The sequence below is a fragment of the Lactuca virosa genome, chromosome 5 (assembly GCF_052849685.1).
Source record: "Lactuca virosa cultivar CGN04683 chromosome 5, Lactuca_virosa_CGN04683_v6, whole genome shotgun sequence".
Lineage (NCBI taxonomy): Eukaryota > Viridiplantae > Streptophyta > Magnoliopsida > Asterales > Asteraceae > Lactuca > Lactuca virosa.
Genome location: NC_136430.1, coordinates 457,257,074 through 457,276,389, shown reverse-complemented (window position 1 = coordinate 457,276,389; position 19,316 = coordinate 457,257,074). Strand labels below are relative to the sequence as shown.

At 39.3% G+C, this 19,316-nt stretch overlaps 2 protein-coding genes across 2 annotated transcripts; both read right to left on the bottom strand.

Annotated features, from left to right (window-relative positions):
* Positions 1-2,244: 2,244 nt before the first annotated feature.
* Positions 2,245-2,724, bottom strand: LOC145114339 (uncharacterized). The gene has a single exon (XM_079050333.1). It carries the CDS (start codon positions 2,722-2,724, stop codon positions 2,245-2,247), a length of 480 nt encoding a protein of 159 aa, XP_078906459.1.
* Positions 2,725-4,710: 1,986 nt separating this feature from the next.
* LOC145114338 (uncharacterized) lies at positions 4,711-6,409 on the bottom strand. Its single transcript, XM_079050331.1, has 2 exons — positions 5,990-6,409; positions 4,711-5,928 (listed from the first exon to the last, which is right to left on the bottom strand). Exons 1-2 carry the CDS (start codon positions 6,407-6,409, stop codon positions 4,711-4,713), a joined length of 1,638 nt encoding a protein of 545 aa, XP_078906457.1.
* Between the last annotated feature and the right edge of the window lie 12,907 nt (positions 6,410-19,316).

The window sequence follows — 19,316 nt, the reverse complement described above, 5'->3', positions numbered from 1 at the left end:
TCTGACTGCTGCTTCGAAACTCCCCGGCTACAAATCCCATAAACACTAAATCAGATACTGATAACTAATCTCAGGGTAAAATGACTATTTTACCCCTGGTCAAAGTCAACTTCCTGGTCAAAGTCAACTTTCAGTTGACCGGACTCGCCGAGTTGGGCCGCCAACTCGCCGAGTCCCTATCATCCTTTCTAATCTTCTACCCGCTTCTACTCGTCGAGTTTGGCAAGGGCTCGACGAGTTCTTCTTCGATACTATCATCTAGTTCATCTTCATCTGACTCGCCGAGTTGTATGAACAACTCGTCGAGTCCTCCTTCATCCTATGAATACGATCAGTCCTTGACTCGCCGAGTTATATGAACAACTCGTCGAGTTCCTCCACTACTAAATCTGATCCTTAACTCACTGAGTCTATGTCCTACTCACTGATTCCACCTTAAACTCTCAAATGGAGAAAATCGGGGACTCGCGACTCGACTCTTCGAGTCTGAAGAACGACTCGCCGAGTCTCATGCATGTCATTACTAAACAGTCGATTCTGCTCGAATCCAGTGCATTACATTCATAGATCTGGGCTCCTAGGGCTGGTTTTTCACGTAAAGTTTCTAACTTTACGTGCATGCATGCTAATATGAAGCTTAAAATCCCAAAACAAGCTAAAGGAAAGGGATCTAAGCTTAGGATGGAAACTTGGCTCAATAAAGGTGGGAACCTTGAGCTTAAGAGGCTCTGGAAAGCTTAGATTTGAAGTCCATTCATCATATTAACACTTAATTCGACCTTAAAGTCTAGAAAGGGCTCAAAATCCACAAAAGTAAACTTCTCAAGAGATCTAAATGATAATAAGCAAAGATTCGAGCTTGATACCTCAAAGAGGACTGAAATGCAACCAGAAATCCGGATCTACTTGCTTCCCTTGAATACTTCTCTTTTCTCTTCTTCCCCTAAATCTCTAAAATGCACCAAAAACTTCACAAGTGAGAAAATGCTCCAAAAATGCTTAAGGACGGCTAGGGTTTCATATGGGACTCTTTGTGGGTGAGGGAGGCTGGTCTTGGGGCGCATAAGGTGATTAAATAGGGTGCAAACCCTTGAAATTAGGGTTTCATCCAGACTGGTAGACTCGTCGAGTCCGGAATATGGACTCGTCGAGTCGCCAACTTAAATCGCGTGCAACTCCCGACTCTACTCGACGAGTCGGGCTACTGACTCGTCGAGTACCTCTTAAGGAAATCAAAACTACTTATTTAAATCGCATACCAGAAAATGGGGCGTTACAATTCTCCCCCACTTATCTTAGACTTCGTCCTCGAAGTCTGCTGCTGCATCTATAAATATCTCTGGGTAATGCTCCCTCATTTCTTCCTCGGCCTCCCACGTCCATTCCGAACCCTTCCGGTGCTGCCACTACACTTTCACTAGCTGGACTACCTTGTTCCTCAAGGTCTTCGTTTTCCGATCCAAGATCGCAACTGGCCTCTCAATATAATTCAAGCTGCTATCAACCTGAATATCCTGCAAGGGGACTACTGCTGACTCGTCCACCAAATACTTCCTCAACTGAGAAACATGGAAAGTGTTGTGGATCTGGCTAAGCTCTGCTGGAAGATCCAACCGATAAGCAACCCGACCCACCCGGGCCAAAACCCTAAAAGGACCGATGAACCTGGGGCCCAGCTTGCCCCTCTTTCGGAACCTGATAACACCCTTCCAGGGTGATACCTTCAGGAGGACCATATCGCCCACCTGAAACTCCAAATCCGAACGCCTCCTGTCGGCGTAACTCTTCTGCCGACTCTGCGTAGTCTGCAGTCTGCTACGGACCTGCTGGATCAACTATGTGGTCTTGAGTACCACCTCTGTACTCCCCATGACTCGCTGACCGACCTCACCCCAACACATTGGGGTCCTGCACTTCCTCCCGTAGAGCATCTGGAAGGGAGGTTGGTCTATACTGGAGTGATAGTTGTTGTTATACGAAAATTCCGCCAACGGAAGATACGTATCCCAACTACCACCAAAATCTAATACACATGCCTGAAGCATGTCCTCGAGAGTCTGAATCGTCCTCTCGCTCTGTCCATCCGTCTGAGGGTGGAAAGCGGTGCTGAAATGGAGACGAGTACCCATCTCATCATGGAACCGCTTCCAAAATCTGGAAGTAAACCGGACATCCCAGTCCGATACTACTGGAAGTAAAATCTGGAAGTAAACCGTCTTAAACCATTTTACGAAGGGTTTCAAGTTACATCCCATTTTTAAGGTAAATGATCACCTCCACTTGTTCATTTGTAACTTGAAACCCTTCGTAAAATGGTTTAAGACGGTGATCATTTACCTTAAAAATCTTTTCTGTTTGTTCACTCTTAATTTCTATAGCACCATGATCGAACACATTAGTAACAACAAAAGGTCCCACCCAACGAGACCTCAATTTACCAGAAATAAGTTTGAAACGAGAATGGTATAAGAGTACCTTTTGACCGGTTGTGAATACCTCTCGCGAGATCATCTTGTCATGAAACGCTTTCGTCTTCTCCTTATAGATTGCTTCGTTCTCGTAAGCATCATTCCTGATTTCTTCTAACTCTTGGATATCCAATCTTCTTTTCTTACCAGCCTCATCCATGCTCATATTCAATTTGTTGACAGCCCAATATGCTCGATGCTCCAATTCAACCGGTAATCGACAAGGTTTACCAAAAACAATTCGATATGGTGACATACCGATAAAAGTTTTGTATGCTGTCCGGTGAGCCCATAACGCATCATCCTATCGAATACTCCAATCTTTCTTGATTGGATTGATGGTTTTCTCAACAATGCTCTTGATCTGTCTGTTTGAAGCTTCAGCTTGCCCGTTGGTTTGCGGGTGATATGATGTGGATACCCGATGTGTGACACCATATTTCTTGAGGACCGCTTCAAGGGTGCGGTTGCAGAAATGCGTGCCCCGATCACTAATAATGGCTTTTGGTGTCCCAACCCTAGCAAATATGTTTGTCTTGACAAAATCAACTACAACCTTGGCATCGTCTGTTCGTGTAGCTTTTGCCTAGACCCATTTGGAAACGTACTCCACAACAAGTAAGATGTACACAAACCCGAAAGATGGCGGAAACGGACCCATGAAATATATACCCCAAACGTCAAAGATTTCACATACCAACATTGGAGTAAGTGGCATTTGATTACGAGATGTCAAAGACCCGGTCATTTGGCACCTCTCACAAGTTTTGCAAAATAGAAAAGAGTTACGAAAAATATGAGGCCAATAAAAACCGTTGTCCAAGCCCTTGTGTGCGGTTCGTTGTGGACCATAATGCCCCCCACAAGCTTCTGAATGGCAGAAATTCAGAATTGACTTGACTTCATCTTGAGGCACACGTCTTCTAATCATCTGATCGGCACAGTGTTTCCATAAATAAGGTTCGTCCTAAACATATCTTTTCGCCTCCTTCTCTATTTTATCTTTCTGGGCTCGGGTGAGATCTAAAGGGAGTTATTTGGAGACCAAATAATTCACTATATCAACAAACCAAGGAGGGTTCTGAACAGCGAATAGATGCTCGTCAGGAAATGTTTCACGGATCGGTGTCGGGTCTTCAAGTGGAGTGAGCCGACTCAAATGATCAGCTACCAAATTTTCTCTGCCACTTTTGTCCCTGATCTCTATATCAAATTCCTATAGCAGCAAAATCCATCTGATCAACCTTGGCTTTGAGTCTTTTTTGGCAAGAAGGTACCGAATAGCTGCGTGATCATAAAAGATTATCACTTTCGTGCCCAACAAGTATTGTCTTAATTTTTCCAATGCAAAAACAATTGACAGCAACTCCTTTTCTGTGGTGGAGTAATTTGCTTGGGCGCTGTCCAAAGTTTTTGATGCTTAAAATATAACGTGGGGAACCCGGTCTTTTCTCTGTCCTAGGACAACTCCAACAGCAGTGTTACTGGCGTCACACATTATCTCGAATGGTAAACTCCAATATAGGGGCTGAATGATGGGGGCAGAAGTAAGAAGATTTTTCAGCACATCAAAAGCCTTCTTGTAATCTTCATTGAAGCCAAATTCAGCGTCTTTTTGCAATAACTGGCACATGGGAACTGATATTTTTGAAAAATCTTTTATAAACCTCCTGTAAAACCCTGCATGACCAAGAAAGGAACGCACTTCCCGAACATTCTTCGGGTAGGGTAAGCTCTTTATAACATCTATTTTTGTTTTATCAACTTCCAAACCTCTTTTTGAAACAATATGTCCAAGAATCAGACCTTGGTCAACCATAAAGTGACATTTTTCAAAATTTAAAACCAGGTCTGTTTGTATACATCTTTGTAAAAATTTTGTGAGGTTTTTCAAACAAATATCAAAGGAGTCTCCATAGACGGTAAAATCATCCATGAAGACTTCTATGGTATTTTCGACATACTCAGAAAAGATATTAACCATACACTTTTGAAAGGTAGCAGGTGCGTTGGAGAGTCCAAAGGGCATACACCTATACGCGAATGTCCCGAGTGGGCAGGTGAAGGTCGTTTTCTCCTGGTCTTCTGGAGCAACTGGAATCTGATGGAAACCTGAAAATCCATCCAAGCAGCAGTAGTGGGATTTTCTAGCAAGCCTCTCTAGCATCTGATCTATAAATGGGAGAGGAAAATGATCTTTCCGGGTGGCTGCGTTTAATTTTCTGTAGTTAATACAAATGCGTCATCCGTTCTGAACCCGAGTTGGAACCAGCTCTCCTTCTTTGTTCTCTACCACTGTCACTCCAGCCTTCTTGGGAACAACTTGAACTGGGCTGACCCACTTGCTGTCAGAAATTGGGTGTATCATCCCAACATCTAGTAACTTCATAACTTCTTTTTTAACCACCTCCATCATTGGTGGGTTTAATCTGTGTTGGGCTTCTCGCGATGGTTTATAGTCTTCTTCCATCAAAATTTTATGCATGCAAAAAGATGGGCTGAATCCTTTGATGTCTGCAATAGTCCACCCAATTACGCTTTTATACTCCTTCAAAATTCTGATCAGCTCTAGCTCTTCTTTTTCTGACATCTTGTTGGATATGATAACTGGTAATGTTTCTTTTTCTCCAGGATATGCATATTTCAGGTGTTCTGGAAGTGTCTTCAGCTCCAAGATGGGAGCTTGCACTATAGAAGGAAAAAGCTTGGAGTTAGAAACTTGTAACTTAAGAATTTGGGTATCATACCTCAACTTTCTCTGCTGGTCCATATGAGTTGCCATCTCTTGAACTTCTTTAACAACCACATACTTTTTTGATAGAACTTGAGCTGCATTAATAGACAAATTTCTGTGGAGCACTAATGTTAGTGACTCACGGTTAGCAATCTCAAAATATTTTGCAGATAATGGTTCAATTACATCAATGAAATTTAGGGCTGAAACATCATCAGGGTAACGCATGGCATCATAAATATTGAAGTTGATAACTTCACCATCAAATTCCATTGAAAGGGTACCATCATAAACATTTATTTTGGTTCTGGCAGTTTTTAAAAATGGTCTCCCCAAAAGAATGGAACCTGAATTTGGTGAGTCGTCATCTCCCATATCCAAAACATAGAAATCAGCTGGGAATATGAGTTCATTCACTTGAACCAGAACGTCTTCCAACACACCTTTTCGGTGCACTAGAGAACGATCAGTCAACTGAATGATGACTCCTGTTCTTTTTAAAGGCCCTACCCCAGTAGTTTTAAAAAGTAAATATGGCAATGCATTTATAGAAGCTCTTAAGTCTAACATAGCTCGCGGAACTGAAAGGTTCCCCAACTTGCAAGGAACAATAAATACTCCTGGATCCTTACACTTTTGGGGTAGCCTTTTCTGTAAAACAGCTGAAACATTCTCACTTACTTTAACTGTTTCGTTCCCTTTTAATTTTTTTTGAAGTACATAACTCTATTAAAAATTTAGCATATCGGGGTAGTTGTTTAATTACATCAAGAAGGGGAATATTTACCTCAACCTTTCTGAAGAAATCCATAATTTCTTTGTCTTCCTTTTCTTTTTTCATGTTTTTCAGTCTTGAGGGAAAAGGAGGAGGGTTAATTTTCACTTCAGTTTCAGCAGGTCCATCTTTTTTCTGCACCTCTTCAGTTGCCTCAGATTCTTGCTCAACCACGATCTCTTTTGCCTCATCTTCTTGTTGATCTGGTCTTTTGTAGTTTTTACCACATCTGAGGGTGACAGCACAAGCATTGTGCTTCGGGTTTTTCTCAGTCTGAGATGGTAATTTTCCTTGGGTTTGTGCTTCTAGTTTTCTCATGGAGTTCGCGAGTTGTGATACCTGCTGCTCCAGATTGTTGATGCTGGACTTTGTTTCATTCTGGAAAGCTTGGGTACTGGTAGCAAGACTTTTAACCATGTCTTCCAAAGACATGCTGGAACTACTAGCTTGTGGTTGAACAGGTGGTTACTGAAAGTTGCTCTGGTGCTGATTTTGCGGAAAAGGTTGCTGAAACCCGGGTGGAGCTTGGTATTGGTTTCTTTGATGAAAGTTCTGTTAAGGTCTTGGTTGGAAATTGTTATTTTGAGGCCCTCCCCAAGCTTGGTTGTTGCGATGTTGATCAAATGGCCTTTACTGAAATCCTCCCATAGCTTGAACATATTTATTATCTTCTTGAAGTAGTGGGCACATATCAGTTAGGTGCCCGTTTTTGCAGCAGATCCCACAAGGTTTGACCTTTGGCTCAATACCTTTTTCTTTTGTCAACAAAAGGACAGCTTTAGTCAATTCTGAAATCTGGGATTCCAGGTGGGCGTTACTCATCTCCTTGACTCCTCTTGGATGGTCTGGGTACCACTCTTACTCAGTTGCTGAATGTTTTGATTCATTGGCTAGCTTCTCTATTAATGCCCTGATCTATATTGGTGTCATGTCTGAAAGTGACCCTCCACTTGATGCATTTATAAGTCGCCTCTCCATAGGTATCAATCCTTCGTAGAAACACTAATTCAACTGATAATCACTAATGTCATGTTGTGGGCGTTGGACTAACAACTTCTTGAATCGCTCCCAATAAGTATGGAGAGCCTCTCTTTTTCCTTTCTTTATACTTAGAATCTCTCTGCGTAGATTTGACACCTTCGCCTCAGGAAAATATTTTTCTAGAAAATGTTTGGCGAGTTCGTTCCAGCTTGTTATTGAACCAGACGGGAGGTCATATAACCATTCTTTTGTTGCATCTTGAACTGAGAAGGGGAATGTCCTTAATTTGATCTGGTCTTCAGTAACCGTATGGGGCTTCATTCCAGAACAGACGACATGGAATTCCTTGAGAATTTTATGAGGATCTTCATTCTCAAGGCCTCAGAATGGGGGCAGCAAATGGATTAAACCGGATTTGAGCTTCTGGAAAGGTAATACATAAAGGTTGTTGGGTAACCTCTTGTGTTTCCCATTCTCGTAGAGTCTTTTCAGCATCGTCTCCGTTGTCACTCATGGTGAATTCTGTTTCAGTTTCAGTTTCAAAAGAGTCTGTGAGTTCGGGTTTGTATGAAGATGATGAGGAGTAGGTTTTGAACGGGCTGTTAACTGGTGAGGTAGGTGGTGCTTTTGGAAAAGGTTGAAATGAGGTTTCAGATTCGTTCCACAAGGGAGTGCCTTGTGGTGTGGGTGAGGTTGAGGTTCCTGCTTGTTGCTTCCGAAGTTTTGCCTCCTTCTTTAGCTTCCTTGCAGTCTTCTCAATCTCTGGATCAAAAATCAGATCACCTGTACGTGAAGATCTTGGCATAAAACTATTAGTGTTGTACCATGTCCCCGGCAACGGCACCAATTTTTTAAGACCGCTGTCGTACACGAAATAAATAAATAAAAATAATAAATAAACTGCTTTATTGCACTAACAGGTAGTACAGGTAAACAGGGTCGGATCCTCAGGGACACGTCCTAATGTTTACACCTCTTTGCGTAAGGCGCGAACTAATTCTTGATGAATGCAATAAACATAAAGGGGGGGGGGTTTATTTCTGAAAATTAAACTAATAGAAATCGAAAATGACAAAAGAATAACTAAATTTAAAGTGGTGAAAATTCAAATAAGAGAAAGCAATTCCAGATTCGCGGTGACTCCCCTAATCATATAATTAACCTTCAACACAATATTTGACTATGCACTTGTTCAAACTGGTACTGAAGTCCATTAACAAACTCTAATTACCTATATTACAAAAATTATTTAATCAAAACGAGTTCTTTGAATTAAACCTAACTTTTACTAAATTAACCAAACAAGCTCTTGATTAACAAAGAAAAGTTGCATTAGACACAGTGCAATTTCCCAGTAAAGTTCAATACCTCTCATAAGCTCGGAAGCGTAAAATCTTGTTTGATCATTTCATATTAAAGTTAACCCTAAATGCAGAATCAATCAAATATATGTCACTTTTTACCAATTAATCTAGACAATTATGGATCTAAACAATTAGATGACTAGAATGATTCACAAACTTTTTAAGTGGCCAACAGAAATTGAAATCAAAATCAAACACTCAATTTAACACATAATTGATCAAACTAAACAACAATCATAGTCAAACATAATGCCTAATAATTAATAATACGAAAAGGTTACGTCTTGCGAAACTGAAATATGAGTTTTTAGCCTGACATGGCTAAAAAACGGATTACAAACAGTGAAAATCGAATCTAAATGATAAATCTTACTAAACTACGAATAGAAATTGAATTGTCTCCTTTAGATCTGCGTTCTTCACTTGAAACCCTCTGAAAATCGCCTCTAAATCGCCAGGAATCGCCAATTAGGGTTACTGGAAGAGTATCAGGCTGTATTTATACATCTAGCTGTCAAAATGTCGCACCTGCGATCGCAAAAGGGCATACCTGCGATCGCAAAAGGGCATACGGCGGTTGGACAACACTTCATCCCTAAAAACAATATTTTTCGATGAAACCGGGATGTTTTCTCAAAAACCGGGCTTCACGTGGGCAGAGTTTCGGCTCGAAAACTTTTTTTCTCGGGATCTTCGGGCTCTTCGGGGATTGCTTATGATGTTAGGATGATATTCTAGGCTTAGGGGTAATTTTGAAATATTCAAGAAAGTATAGGGGAGAGAGAATGAAAAATATAACCTAAAATCGGATGGCATCGTCCGCTATTTATAGTGGCCGAACTCTAAAGTTACGTTGGGCGTAAATCCAAGGTACGTTGGGCGTACTGCTCAGCGGTGCTCTACGCGGGGTGTAAGCCTTCGTACGCTGGGAGTAAGGTGATGCGTGGCATCAGACGTGTCGAACCTGCGTGAAACGTGTCGTATGCGAAGAGGGTGTTGACGTGGCCGGCTCCGAATCACACACACGAGTACGCTGGGCGTACTCTTGTACACGGGGCGTACATAGATTTTCCAAACTTCAAAAATCCATATCTTTTGCATACGAGCTCCGTTTTTTGACGTTCTTTATATCCACGCGTAAGTGAGACTGTGCTCTACAACTTTCGTTTAGACTCTGTCGGCTAATTTTGACTTTATTTTTAAAGTTATATTTTTAACAGACCCAGACAGGAAAAGTCCGTTAAAAATTCATAATTTCTTCATCCGACGTCCGTTTTTGTCTGTCTTTTTACCGTTGAACTACTATCAACAAGATCTTCAATTCTCGTTTAAGTTGTTTCTGCTAAAAATCACTTGATATCATATTCGAACTTCGGGCTGCATACTGCTAAACCGAAACATAGAAAAATCATAACTTCCTTATACGAAGTCAGATTTGGGTGTTCTTTCTATGCACACTCTGGGTTTAACGAAGACTACGACTTTCTTTTAGATTGCTAAGGCTAAAAATCACTTTATCGTAAATTCACTTTTTACGCCACATAGCGTCGTGTCGGTTCTGTTGCGAAACTTCGACAGGTCATAACTTCTTCGTTATAACTCGGATTTCATTATTCTTTATATCTCCGGAATCCTTGTTTCAACCACTACAACTTTCTTCATAGATATCGGTTTTATCTAATATTTATTTTCGACGCTTATTTTTATCCTTAATCATAATAATTAAGTTTAAAGCACAATTCATTCTTATTACTTCAAAACGAGTTCCAATGTTTGACCTAGACTATTATATCATCATTAATTCTTAGCCCAGAAACACAGGCGTTACAATGTCATGGAATAATAATGTCAGAGTACAATCCCAAGAACATCATGGTGCGAAAAATAATGGTGTGATGCGCTGCTACCGAGTCGACTCCTTTCCCTTCGAAGAAGGACCTGAAACAAAAATTGTAAAATGTAAGCACAAAGCTTAGTGAGTTCCCCCATCATACCTCATACCATATAACAAACATACTGCCAGACAATTTTGGGGTGTCTAACCTACCCATGTCAAGCCATTCTGGGGTGCTCGACCTACCCTGCCAGGCAATTTTGGGGTGGCCGACCTACCCTCCGGTATATCTGAATCGGCTACGGGGACTATTTCACCCCCTACTACTACCATATAATAACATAGCATAAACATACTTCTAGACAATTCTGGGGTGACTGACCTACCCATCGGTCCTTACGACCGTGACACGGGGGACTGTTCCCCCTGCTACCACTATCACATATCATTATATCATGTTAGCACATAAAACATATCAGGTAGCAGCAAACCAAGATAATTATCACAAAGACAGTCATCTAGCAACAACTCCTACTAGTGGGATGACATTGTAGCCGTAGACCCACTTCAACTGGAAGGTAACTCGCCTCAGTGTCGTGCAGTAACTAAACTGTCCTCGGTGTTGGGATCAACTCTCCTCAAACTCCTACACATATTAGTCTCCTTTAGTTACTCTTTCATATTCATGTCCCCTTTAAGGGTCAATCTTGGGTAATGGTCAAAGTCAAAGTCAAAGTCAAGGCCCTTGTCAAAGTCAACGTCCTTGTTGACTCGACTCGCCGAGTTGGTGCATCAACTCGTCGAGTCCCATAATTCAGAGAATTTTGAATCCGTGATCTGACTCGTCGAGTTACCCTCTAACTCGCCGAGTTTCTCCTTATGATAGAATCAGGACTTTCCATCTGAACTCGTCGAGTTCTTCTTCATACAGACGGGACATTCGTTTACTGACTCGGCGAGTTCATCCTTCGTCGAGTTCTTGACCTTTAAATCCAAAACACACCTAACTGGCTGAGTCATCTTCTAGACTCAGCAAGTTTGCTAAGTAACAGAAAAGGTTGGGGAACCATGAACCGACTCGTCGAGTCCCCCATTATCCAAATCTATACAGTCGATTTCATTCAGGCTTAATGCATCTAAAACATAGATCTGGCCTCCTAGGGTCGATATAACACGTAAAGTTACAAACTTTACGTTCATGCATGGGCTATTTAGCTCAAAAGCCCTAAAAAGCGGTTCCTAGGATGCATGGGACCCCTATGGCCATAAAGTTGGCACCTTTATGCCATGGAGTCCTTCAAAAGCTCTGGATCTGAAGTCAATACCCCCAAAACATGCTTGCATCCATGAATGGTTCCAAGAATGGATCCTTAAAGCCCTAAATTACTCCAAGAATAGATCAAATAGATGAATGGTCAAGGTATAAACTTTATACCTCAAAAGAGCTGGAAATGGAACACAACCTCTGGATCTACTTGCTTCCTCTTGAACTCCCAATCTTCTTCTTCCTTCTCAAGCTTCAAAACCACCAAAAATACACAAAAATGGCTCAAGAACACTCAAAATGGGTTAGGGTTTCGAGTTAGGGTTTTCTGGACTAAGGGAGGCGATGAGGGAGGCCATAGTGGGGGTGTTAAGGTGTTTAAATAGGGTGCAAACCTTGAAAATTAGGGTTTCACTCTGGCAGGTCTACTCGTCGAGTCGAGGCTCCTCGACTCGTCGAGTAGACTTTAAGTCCCGCGTCCTCATATCCAATTCCTACTCGACAAGTTTGGGGCCTCCAACTCGTCGAGTCCCTTTGTAAAAATGCATAATTCTTATTTAAAATACGTACCAGGTTCCGGGCGTTACACAAATGGAGTAATGTTAAAAATCGACAAAATGCATGAACTAGAGGGACTAAATGTGAAAATACATGAAATAAGATGAACACTCCCCTCATTTCTCTTCCTGATTGTTTTCTTCATCCTAGAGTCTTCTTATGGCGTTTTTTCTTCCCCATTCTTTCTAAGGATCGATTCAAATGAAGAGTTCAGCAATCAAGCAAATGAGATAAGGAATCAAGATTTAGAAGGTATAATTTCTCTTCCATTCAATCTAGACATTCAAATCTGTGAAGTGGATAAACCCTAATGTCGAATTTAATGAAAAATACTAGTTAGAGTTTGGTTTTATAATCTCCTTTGATTGTCTTCCATGGTTCTAATCTCAATCCAATCACCACATTGATGGATTTGATGATTTGGGTAAAAAGCTTCATGAACCCTTGAAAACCCAAATTGAGGATATTACAATTGATGATAAAAAGTTTAGCCAAGAGTCAAACCAATCAATAAGTCAACGATCAAAGCAATGTCAAAATTGTCAATCAACAACCCTCCATGTCGTGGCCCTCCTTGCCCACCTCGTGGGCACTAAATGCCAAAACAGTCAAAGATTCCCCAGTCGCCACACCATGGCAGCCTAATGCCACATCTTGGGGACTAGTCTGAACAACTCAAATGAGCTTAATCCATTTTCTTCCAATTTCAAGAGCTCCAAAGCTCAGATCTAGTCCATTCCAAGGTCTTAATGGATAAAGTTTCCAACTTTATCCCTTTACTCATCCCAATAGGCCAAAACTTCTAACCCTAAGTCCTTATTAACATCATGAGGCATGAGTTAACCCATTAAGATCTTAATCAACAAAGACACCCCATCAAACTTTCCAGAAGATCTTTATACCCAAAATACACCATAAAAATATGTGCTTTATGGACATGCATGTACAATTCATGTCTCACCCCAAAATAGGTCAAATCTAAGGAAGAAAAATGACTCAAACTTCCACATGAGGCCAAATACACCAATGAACACAATTTCTTAAACATACAACCTCAAATTGACCTTAAGGATCCATAAAATTGCCAACTTAATGGGATCCATCCCTTCAAAATTCCACGATCATGAAGAAAAATGGACAATAACCTTAGATCTAGAAGCATAAACCAAAAAGCTAGAAACTTGAAAACTTACAAGGGTCCAAAATATGCACAATATGATGATGGTGATGATGATGCTTGCTAGATTAATGAACCAAAACACATTCTTCTTCTTATTCTTCTTCTTCATGGCACCAAGAATGCCAAAATGGTCAAAACTCTTTAAGGGAGGCTAGGGTTTTGAGGTAGAGGGTTGGAGGCTGAAGAGGATGCCCTAATCCTCTAAAATGTTGTTTAGATATGGAAGGAAACTCTAAAATTATGGGCTTGGGCCAGAATAACTTCCACGTCGTGGCCACCTATTATCACGTCGTGACACTCACTAAAACATGAGTTCCATTTCTTCAATGTCACGTCGTAGGCATCCTTGCGCCACGTCGTCGACATCCATGTGCTACGTCGTGGGCATCCGAGTTTTTCCTAAAAACTCCATCTTTGGACCTTGGTAAATATTAAGCTAAACCAATCTTAGAACACGAATGTTACATCATAAGAGGCACTAGAGGAATCTACTGGGGTGGTACCTTCCCCATCATGAAGTAGATGTCCTAATGGAAATGATGCATTGGTGGATTGATTTGTTCTTTTCACCTTGGTGTAGACTTGAGAGTGGTTCCTTTATTGGACATAGACCCTAAGTATAAAAATGACAACGATATAACACCAGAATTAGCCCATAATGAAAAAGGGAATGAAATATGAAAATGAATATCTTTTGAATTATGTTATGACTAATGAAATGTTTTGATATGGAACGAATTGTGGAAAATGTATGTTCTAAATATGTTTTGAAAAGATTAAATGTTTTTAATGAAAATGTGATAAATTTTTTGGGTCACAAACCCGTGTAACTCACGAAACATTTTTGTGTTACGTATCTCTTTTTTAATGTCATGTATCTCAGGTTGCAATTAAGGAGAAAATATGATATATGGAAGTATAAGCTATGAGATAGAGATTAGAGTGGAACTTGTTAAGTTCCTTATTTATTGTATTGATGTAATTCTTACTTGCTTGTTATGGTTTTATGATGCTTAATGTTAACACCCACTGTTTTTAATCATAAATGTTTTCGTGCGATCGATTTTTGTTAAATGTGGGTTAATACCCATAATGATTTTGTTAAAACCATAGCGTTTTAAAGTTTGTAAAAGTTTGAAAAACATGGGGTGTTACAAACAAGTTGTCTTTGGTAGGAAACTAATTCAAGGAAAGTCTCCAACTAAAAGTATTTACTTTAATAAGGAGTAATTAATTCCAAACTGTTTCCTCCATACCATGAGACAAAGACAAATCATCAATTACAAAATTTGTGTCTTTAACGGAAAAGTCAACATTATTAGCAATATCTCATACCCAAGCATCCTTATTACTAGTAAATGTAACATTATCTAAATATTTTAACAAACTCGAGAAGTATACGGACTGAGTTCGACCTCTCAGATCATATCTCCATCTCCATTTCCAATCCTCATTTTCACGTCTATCTATAATGAGACAATTAACATTAACATAAAGAGTTACTAATCTCGCGTAAGTTACTTCTAAAGCATCATTCCCAGTCCATACATCCTTCCAAAAAAATGTATTTCTACCATCACGAGTAGATTCCTTCAGAGAAGATAGAGGGATAATTTGTCTATCGTGAATATTCAAAATTAAATCAAGAATAGAAGACCAAACACCAAAAGATTCATTCTAAGAATTTTGTATTATTAAGAATAAAAACTTTATTTATAACTTTTTAGTTTTTTTTTCTTTAACTTTCGTGATTTCCGTAACATTATCAAATGTTCTAAATAACATGAGATATCATGTGACAACAATATGCAGTCTCAAGTTTTATGGGTTGTTGTGATTCACGATGTTTGTTAAGGCGTGACTTAATTCATCAATTTTGTATACATTTAATAATTATATAAATTTTACTATTATTCATTTTATATGTATATATGGGTTAAGACAATATTTTCTTAAGGCGTGACGTCAGGTACAAGCCTTAGAGTTATGACCCGTCATAACGAACTTTTTATAACCATGATATTATATGTATCCTATGAGAACATATTTGTAAGAGCATCAACATCTCTCTGAACATCCATTCGTTCATAGAGCTATTTACTCGATCGCAGACATTTCTGGAACACCTCTAACAGAGGGACAAATAGTCAATTTTGAAAGAACTTATTGTCAATCTCTTTCAAATATGAATCTATTTGATTCAGAAAGGAAGAACTTGTATCAGTATCTTAATTAACATGTGTTTCATTCACACTCCATTTTATGAGAATTATTTACCATCCCTATGTCACGGAACACACTAACAAGCTTTACTTCATGTTTACCTGAAATTTGACCAAAGTTATAAAATATACGATAGTTTCTTACTACCATAATTCTCATAAACTTTATGTATCTTTAGTAATATTGTTACCCATCTACCTTTTTATTTATTTTTTGTTGCATTATATCCTTTATTTGGTTGTAATGCTTGTTCATGATTCTCTACATTTCCTTTTACTCCTTTTGCTATTTACAAGATTCTATAAAAATCATGCTTGATTGATTATGAAATCGCATAAAGAACTCACAAATGGGGGTGACGTATGTGGGCGAATGATTGGTTACAAATCATCGTCAACCAATATTTGTAAATAATGTCACACTCCTTTGTGTTATTTGTGTAGTTAGTATGTGTTGGTAAAAATCAAAGAGTTCTTGAAGAAATTAAATGGTTTTTGTTCACCGAGCATCAACAACTAGGTAAACATTATGCCAATAAATTTTTCTTGCAACTTTTCTTTAATGTGATGTGGGTAAGCTACATCACTCCCGTTCTTTCTATTTTAGCAAGACTTGCAAAATGCTTACTTAGCTTCCCATATCTTTTTCTCTCTCTGTTAACGTCATTTCTTTCTATATCTTTAATTACATACCGAAAAATGATATATAATTGAGATATTTGGTAAATAAAACATTCTATAATTTATATTTTAGAATATATTTATATTATGAAAGTGTAGAAACGTAAATGATTTATAAAACACATTTTAGACTTTTATATTTTATATTTATTATGTTATTATTTATATGTAAATATTATATTTGCTAAAAAAATTATAAGGTAGTTTTTAGTGGGTCCATATTTCAAAGTATTTTGTTATTGTACTGATATAGATATTAATTATAAAAATTGATGTGACATCATTGAAAGACTATTGATATTGCACAAATGTGGATGTTTTAGCAGCTTTGATTCATTAACAACTAATTCTCAATTAAGTGGAAGGAAAGAAAAAAGAAAGGGAACCTCCATTTTTTTTAGTCCATTTCTTTACCAATCATTTTTTTTTTACTTTGGGATTTTAAGATTAAAAATAGTTTTCTTCCATTTCATTCATCAACAAAAACTCGCAAATGGACATATAATTATGGGTTAATTGCATAAAATATAATATATATTGTTTTTATAAATTAAACTTCAATTTGATTTTATTTTTTAAAGATCTTATATGCTTGTATTTTTTCGATTTGGCTTTTTTAGCAGTTTTATCAGTAATCTTTTGGTTTTACGTAAATTTGTTTTTTTTTTAAAACCCTTTATTATTTTTTTCAAAAAAAAACCCTAACTTTTTGAATGAAATATGAAGCTTATAAAAAATAAAGATAAAATGATGACATGTCTAATTTTTGTTTTGCAAAATACATATCAAAATATATCTACATCATGCTTGGTCAACGGCTGCGACTGTACTAGTCTCATGTCTCTACCCTGAGACTCCTCCTCCTCCTCTCTAGTCTGAAGCTCTAACTCAATCTCCCTCCTCCTAGCATTGGTTTGTAGCTCAGCCAATGTCCGATATGAAGAGTTCGCCACAAACTCCCGAATATCTCGCCTCGGTATGCTTAAGTATCGGCTCACACATGTCTGCTCAGTAAACACGTGCTCAGGGCAGAACAAAGCCCTCTCATGAAACATCCTCGTAATCTCTGTCACTGACTTTGTCTTCTGCTTGAGAGACAGAAACTCCTGTGCCAAACGTTCCCTCTCCACCTGGGGAACATAATCATCTCTGAATAACTTGGTGAACCTCTCCCAAGTCACTGCAGCATGATCTGCAGGGGTAAAATCGGTCGTCACAAACTTCCACCGGTCCTTCACTCCTAAGCGAAGCTGGTTCAGCGCAAACCGAACTCTCAGGTGCTCCGGGCATGAGCACATATAGAAGTACCCCTCGATGTCGGAGATCCATCTCATGGAAGCAATTAGGTCCTGGGTCCCATCGAAGTCTGGTAGCTTCGTGTTGCTGAACTCCCGAAGCAACAACGAATCACTCCCATGAGGCCTCGCATCAGTTAGGGCTGCGGTGGCTGCGGCAGCAACAGCCTCTGTGACAACAACGTATCTCTCATCAAAAGTCTCAATAAGTGTGGTCTTAATAGACCCGAACATCTCCAGTATGGCCTCTCTGATAGCTGAAGCCACCTCCTCATGAATGATCTTGCGGATCTCCTTATTACTGGTATCACTGCTCTCGGGGTTGTTGCGGGTAATCACCACAGTGTCTCTGAAACACAAACACAAAATCATCAGAGACTAGCTCAAACACTCACACACTCGATTACACATCCCTACATGCTCCTTAGCATCCTAAGGTTCTTACTTGGGCCACATACAGATCCGGTGCTTTCAGTGGTACGGGCCCAATACTACCTTCTACACCAACCGGTAGTCGTCCCAAATACTCCTCCTAGGATCCTAATTCACAATACTCTATCCCTCACGAATATCAAACTACTCTCTCGGTAAATTCATCACTGCTCATCTAGGTATCTCTCCTAGATTATCCAAACTCTCTCTAAAAGATTCATGCTATGTTTCTCCCTGCTCAATACACACACATAGCATATAGCATATAAGATCAATCGATAGCATACCCTAGGCTAAGGCATCCTGAATCAGGCAACTCTAGCCCTAATTTATGAAATACCTAGCCTATCATCTAGCATGCAGTTCTAATATCTCATAAGTATCTCATAATATAAACAAATAATGGTATTTTGGGAAATCACCATTCGGGCTCTGGCTGATTGTACACACTGCTCCGTCTCATTTTCTCTTTAAAACTCTTATTCGTATTAGAAAATCATTTCTTTTAAAAAAAATTCTCAAATCCTCAGTTTAAGTCCATACATACCCGAGATGTAACACCCGTGTTTCTAGCCTAGGCATTAATCTTGATATGATAGTCTAGGTTAACCTTTGTAACTCGTTTTGAAGAAATGAAAGAGGAATTATGTGAATTCTATGTGTTTTATGTGTTTTATGCTTAATTACTAGGAGTTAATTAATTAAGAATAAAAATGAGCATCGAAAATAAATTTTAAATAAAGCCGATATCTGTTAAGAAAGTTGTAGTGGTCGTGACAAGGATTACGGATATATAAAGAATGCCGAAATCCGAGTTATAACGAAGATGTTATGACCTATCGAAGTTTCACGACAAAACCGGCTCGGTGCTGAATGTCGTAAAAAGTGAGTTTTCGATAAACTACTTTTTAGCCTTAGTGATCTAAATGAAACTCGTAGTGTTCGTTAAACCGAGAGTAGGTATAAAAAGAACGCCCAAATCTGACTTCGTATGAGGAAGTTATGATTTTTCGAAGTTTCAGCTTAGCAGTAGACAGCTAAAAACTCGAATTTTAGATCGAGTGATTTTTAGCCGACACAACCTAAACGAGAATCGAAGGTCTCGTAAATAGTAGCACAACGGTAAAAAGTTTGACGAAAACGGACGTCAGATGAAGAAGTTATGAATTTTTAACGGATTTCCTGTCCCGGTTTGTTAAAAATAATAATATAAAAATTAAAGTCAAAATTAGCCGACGAAGTCTAAACGGAAGTTGTAGAGCGTAATTTTACCTACGCGTGCATATAAAGAACGTCAAAAACGGAGCTCGTATGCGAAAGTTATGGATTTTAGAAGTTTTGGCGCGAAAAACAAGAAAAATTGCTAAAACCGAGAAATTTCGCAAGGTGGACTTCGGACACGTGTCCTCGCCTCGCATCCAACGCGGTCCGAAGCGGTCCAGTAGCAGTGCGACACGTACCCTCCTTCACGTGACCGAGCCCTCGCAGGCTGCCACGGACACCCCCTCCTCAGATCCGGACTTCGGTC